Source organism: Cryptotermes secundus, unplaced genomic scaffold (assembly GCF_002891405.2).
Source record: "Cryptotermes secundus unplaced genomic scaffold, Csec_1.0 scaffold443, whole genome shotgun sequence".
Classification (NCBI taxonomy): domain Eukaryota; kingdom Metazoa; phylum Arthropoda; class Insecta; order Blattodea; family Kalotermitidae; genus Cryptotermes; species Cryptotermes secundus.
In genome coordinates this window covers 219,312-225,311 of record NW_019731576.1, presented here as the reverse complement: position 1 = coordinate 225,311, position 6,000 = coordinate 219,312, and the positions used below count along the sequence as shown (strand labels likewise).

The window sequence follows — 6,000 nt, the reverse complement described above, 5'->3', positions numbered from 1 at the left end:
CTGTTTTGAGCAGTGGCAAAAGCGTTGGGACAAGTGCATTAATGCACATGGACAGTACTTTGAAGGGGACTAATATACAGTTCAATAAAAATGCAAAAATAAAAAATAACAAAAATAAATTCCGGTTATTTTTGGGTCCCCGCTCGTATGTGACATTCGCACGTTTTAAAGGTTAAAGGTCTCCATACGGTGTTGCTAGGCTCTTAAAGGTTAAACATTCTACTTGTGATTTCCTGTATACCGTATGGAAAGCTGCAAGCCCCATTACTATGTAGTCTCTAACCATAGAGCTGTGAACCATACTGATATGTAGTTGGAACCAAACTACAGTGAAGACACCAAATTCTTTGCAGGATTTCAGATTTCCACAGTGGTTTCTATGAAGGGTTCTCTGTTCTGGCATATGATTGCTTTATGCCTACATTACTCTTCAGCCATGCGGCTGGCGGTGGTATGGCTCTCTCAAACATCAGTTGACTGCCAACAGGCTACATGGCATTGTATCCCACAAGATAGAACTCATCACCAAATTCTTTGTTTGTATATAGACTGGATAGGCAAACAGCTGACCAGCCAAGCGAAGAAAATAAACTTTCTGTATAGGCTTTGACATCAGAGCATGCATGCTGATGGATTTATAAATTTCAGTTTCAGTTAGTAATTTAGACAACCGTGTAATCAGTGGAATGGATCAGAAGATGCGAGTTCTCAAGTGATAATTATATGCAGTTACTGCTTCCAGAAACAGGAAATTAGTGACAGTGGTGATGGAGATGATGATATGTCATGTGGTGACAAACAGAAATGACAGGGGTATCGAAAATATTTTCTCAGCAAGTTATTGGAACATTAAGTCCTACACAGGAATCATTTTCTGATGTTGTACACAAAAGTTTACAGTAGCTTGAACATCTTTTCACCATTGTTTTATTATTTATTACTTTCTGTTGTCAACCTGTTGCTGAAGAAGGGTTGCTTTCTTCTGTTGGAAATAATTGTCTTATTGTTTAGTAACTAGTAGCAGGACTTGTAAGTAAAAGTGATTTTCAAAGTAGAATGCAACAAGGATGGTGGGTATTTCCACATCTTTTAATTACCATATCCATTGTTTTCAGTTAACCCTACTGTTTCTCTCCTCCATTACAATGGATAATTGATAGGCCAGTGTATGATAGATTTTCCTGTATTTGCTTAGTATATGCTTGATGTATGTGCATTATAACAGTTAATTCTTTTACTTCTCGTAAACACGTAATGTAACTGTATGCTTGAAGTTGTAATGTCATATTCTTAGATAAAGTTATGTGATAGGTTTATGTTTAGTATGTCTTCACTGCATTCAGTTTCTTCTGTGCTTCTGGCAAAACTTTAGGTTTTATTATATTTGCTTAGTGGGTGCTCACTGTGTTGTGTTACTCTTCCATTCATATGATAGATTTTACTATAATTGCTTATTGTATATGCACTGTGTAATTCCCCTTCTATTTCTGTCAAAGGTTTTGAGTAACTTATGTTCTCAGTTATATAGTGAAGGCATACATTAATGTGTACTCATAGTATATTCTTTATCCTGCGTTGCTGACCAAGAGTTGTTAAGGACACCCTGTTTTCTAGTTATATCAGATAGTTTCCTTGTTAAGTTTGTATGTTAAATGTTTTATTCTGTTCTCTCAAAGTGTACCCACTTTAAACAAATGCCTCTTCAGGTAACAAAACATGGTGGAGATACTGTTGTGGAGCTTACACCAATACAGATGTTTGCACGCAACATATACCTTTTGCTGTTCGAATCTGAGGGTCGCCTGCCTTTGTCAGCATTTGAGTCAGCGTACTTTCGTATGTTTGGTATTGCTTGCCAGCCTACACAGTTTGGACATTCCAGTGTTATATCATTGCTTCAGTCCATACCTGATACAGTCCTACTGCGCGGAAGAGCAAATAAGAAAACACTAGTCTTGAACAAGAACCTGGCATGTAAGTATTTAATTATTTGTGTATATTTGTTCACTTGAATATTTGGTAAGATATGAATATGCATATTGACTGCTGGGGACAAGAATAGATGACATGTATGGGAGGAGCCTCAAACATTTGCCTTCTGTTCACCAAACACATACAGTTCTTGTCTTACTAAACAACACCCTGTGAGAATTTTCTACGTGCTTCCAGTACTTTGATCAAAGATAATTCTCCTAAGTCCTACAAGTTACCCAAATGCTCGTTTTGTATATGTACTTTATTTAGAACTTTTACTTCAGTAATCCTTTAACTCTTCATTTAAATTGGCACTGTAGAGTGCAGCAAGACAATTATTTTCTGGACATTAAATATTTCTGGAAGCTTTCATAATAATACTGATATATGTTAAATATAAAACAAAATGAAGAAAGTCACTAAGTGGAATATATTCTGTATCATATACACACAATTAAAAATTAAACTATAATTTATGATAAAGAAAAATAGAAGCTCTCTTTTTCTAATACATATTTGTTATAAAATTCAATGCATACATGTATGTATCCCCTTTGCTTCTGCTATGTAATTTTCCATAATTTGAATGATATTTGGTAGGCTTGAAAGAAGGATATACACACTGTCCTACTTGTCACTTCATACAATTAATTTATCAAGTAGTTACTATAGGATTCTGACAGTGGTGTATAACACATAGAGATATTGGGTTTTTGGACTTTATCCATTGACGATGGATAAAGTCCGAAAACCCAATATCTCAATGAATTAATTTATCATTCACATACCATCTTCATGAACTGTTGAATTTGATGACCAGTGCTAGCTGAACACATGTATACACTTAACTTTCTTTCGTTTTGTGGCCAGTGCTGATTGTACCTCTGTGCAAAATGATATAATTTTATGGGTTCTGCATTTGGTCTTCCTTTTGTAAGAGGATGAAGGCACCCCAGTTTTCCTTCTATTTCTATTAGATTTCTTACAAAAAGATGTCAGAAATCTAAGACATTCTTGGTCCCACAAGTTTACAACAGAAACCCTCTGTTCAGAATCTTCAGGTCAAATAGACTCAAAAAGATCTTTCCCATCTTCTCTTCAAACATTACAGGGTCAGGCTACAGCAACAAGTATTACATCACATAGTGTAATAATTTTTAAAATACAAAAGAATATAATAAGAATCATTACAGGATGTAGAAGTAGAGATTCATGTAGAGAATTATTTAAGAAATTAAAAATTCTACCGCTTCAATCGCAATACATATTATCGCTTCTCCTATTTGTTGTTTACAACAAAGATAAATTCAAATTAAATTCTGATGTCTATAACATGAATACTAGACAAAAATATAACTTCCACCTACCCTCATCAACTTTATCAGTATATCAAAAAGGAGTCTACTTTACTGGCATAAAAGTGTTCAACAATCTGCCACAAAGTATTAAAAACTTGGGCAATGATACTAAAAAGTTTAAATCAGAGTTAAAGAATTATCTACATGCTCATTCCTTCTACTCTTTAGATGAATACTTCAATGTAAATAGAGAATGATGTAAAATTAAGTTATATTAATTTTTAAGCTAAAATTGCCTGTACTTATGTATGTAACCTTTTGACTTGTTCTGTATCCAAAGGTACTAACCTGCTTAGGATTTATAGAATGTAAATAAATTCAATTCAATTCAACAAATCATGTTTTTCTAAGGAGTGCCAAAAGTTTCTGTGCACTTTAGGGACCTCATGTCTTACTGAGCATTTAATAAGAGTATTTTTTGGGGAACCCTGTAAACAGTAAGCTTTAATGTGCTTAAACTTGATCTGAAACATTTTCTGGCAGAGATATGTGTGAAAGTTCATTTAGGTCTTCAGGGAAGGTGGCATTTATAGTTGACTGATAATGGCTCAAATTCATGTTTGATTGATGATAATATTTTCAAGGGTATTCAAATAAATGTAAACAAATACTGAGGCCTTGTCTTGAAAGATGCTGCAGGCAGTGAAACAGACTAACTATGTTGGGAAGAGTGTGCATAAGGTGACCATTGTTTGATGCAAGTAAAGTGTTTAAATGGATATCATACAAACATAGGAGGTGTCCACAGGAACTAAAGTATCATTGAAGAGTTATTTTATTTATGTGTGTCTTTACAAATGTACATGCATCATTTTTGTACATTGTGCTCCAGAATTTCCAACATTACATTAATTCTGTATTTTCCAGCTGTGGGGATACCCCTTCCTGCCAACTTCAGTAAACAGTGTGGACCACAGAATGATGACAATGATCTGTCCAGTGGAGACTCTGAAGTTCATCCAGTTGAGGCCAGTCAACTATTAGCATCAGAAGGACAAGGAGTAGTAGCAGGTACAGCATTCCTGACAGGTATCATCTGTTGTCCTCTATGTTATTCTATATCAGCCACAAGTGTTAAACAGAACTCAGTAGATGCTTCAGGTCAGTATAAGAGCCAGGGAATGACTAGCACATGTTACAGTGAAAGTTATCACTATGCAGCTTTGGGGTTGTGTTCTTATATTTATCATTCTTTAGGGCAGTTAAGTTATTGTACGTAGGTAAGTCAGTAAGTAAGTTACAAATAGATATAGAACTTAAATAAGAGTAATGATTTGAAAAATGCTTTTATTTGTCAACATAATCTCCCTGTACATTGAGGCACTTGTCCCATCGTTTTACAAGCCCACAAAATCCAGCAGCATAAAATTCTTTGGGCTGCTGTCGGAACCAGGCATGTTCACACGGCATGGCCTACCTCATAATGCATGACAGGTTGCATGCTTGCATTGAATGGCCTTACTAAGTTTCTTGAGGATGTTACAGTAGGAGTCGGCATTTACGGTTTGTCCTTGAGGCTGAAATGCGGTGAGCAGTATGCCTTTGTGATCCCAGAAGACTGTGAGCATCACTTTCCTGGAGGATGGTGTCACTTTAAACATTTTTTTGGGCAACGCAGGCTGTTTCCACTGCATTGACGCACGCTTTGTCTCAGGCTGGTAATGGTGAACCCAAGACTCATCACCTGTGACAGTTTGGGCTAGCATATCATGTCCATCATGGTAGCGATTGAGATGCTGTAATGCCAGACTCATTCTTTGCATTTTGTGCTACCAAACTGCTGAGTGAACTACAGCTGTCAATGTGTCCAGTGTGATGGCTGCACATGACGCTTCAATGGTTTCTCGTAGCGTGTTCAGTGTAGCTGGCTTTTGTCAGTAACCTTCATCCTTCAAGGTTCCCCATAGGTAGAAGTCAAGAGGTGTTGGGTCTGGAGACCATGGTAGGTATTCAATAGCACCTCTTCAACCTATCCATCGTCCGGGTAGAGTGTCTGGTAGTGAGGTGGAGCACCATCTTGTTGTAGGCACACTTGATCGGCTTGCCCCACTTTCGCGTGCACACTGATTCACAGATTTTTTCGGTGATCGTGTAAAGTGTTGCAACACCACAGCACTGGAAGCTGGACTTGTTACTATCCGTGGTCACCCAGATCTTTGCTTATGCACATCATGAACAGTACTGTCGGCTTGAAATTTATCCCGAACACGGGCAATTGTTCAATATGTTTGTGGCTGAGTTCCAAACTCATTCTGCCATTGTCGTTGTACCTCTTTAATGTTTACGTACTTCCAGTACCACTTTAAAACAGCCTTGCATTGCTCAAAGAACAACCTTTCAGCCATTGTTGTTGCTGTCTTCTGCTCACAGCGTGAACATGGCATGCCATTGACGTGACTCATGTTACCTTCGCCATCTGTTCGGAAAACATTACACTACACTACTGCACAAGAATTGTAACTACATGTCATTTTGTTCCAAATATATTGACTATCAAAGAGTGAGTACATTTTTTGGACCTCTCTGTATATAGTAATTTCTTGTAACTACAAATTAATGAACATTTTAGTTTCAGAAGTAGAAAAGTTGTTTTCTTGGCACCTGTTTCTAAGCAGCTTAACGAATTGAAAGTGTCAGCATGTCAATAAGAAAGAAGAAAAATGAAAAG

General features: G+C 36.8%; 1 protein-coding gene across 6 annotated transcripts in view; it reads left to right on the top strand.

Annotated features, from left to right (window-relative positions):
* The window catches only part of LOC111867135 (meiosis regulator and mRNA stability factor 1), a 97,912-nt gene that overhangs the window by 81,552 nt on the left and 10,360 nt on the right, over positions 1-6,000 (top strand). For 5 of the 6 annotated variants that reach the window (XM_023856679.2, XM_023856680.2, XM_023856678.2 and 2 more), the window contains 2 exons: positions 1,707-1,974; positions 4,200-4,361. In XM_023856679.2, coding sequence (XP_023712447.1) covers positions 1,707-1,974; positions 4,200-4,361 — 430 coding nt within the window. The remainder of the gene's footprint in view (positions 1-1,706; positions 1,975-4,199; positions 4,362-6,000) is intronic. The other variant, XM_023856682.2, reaches the window with a different exon arrangement.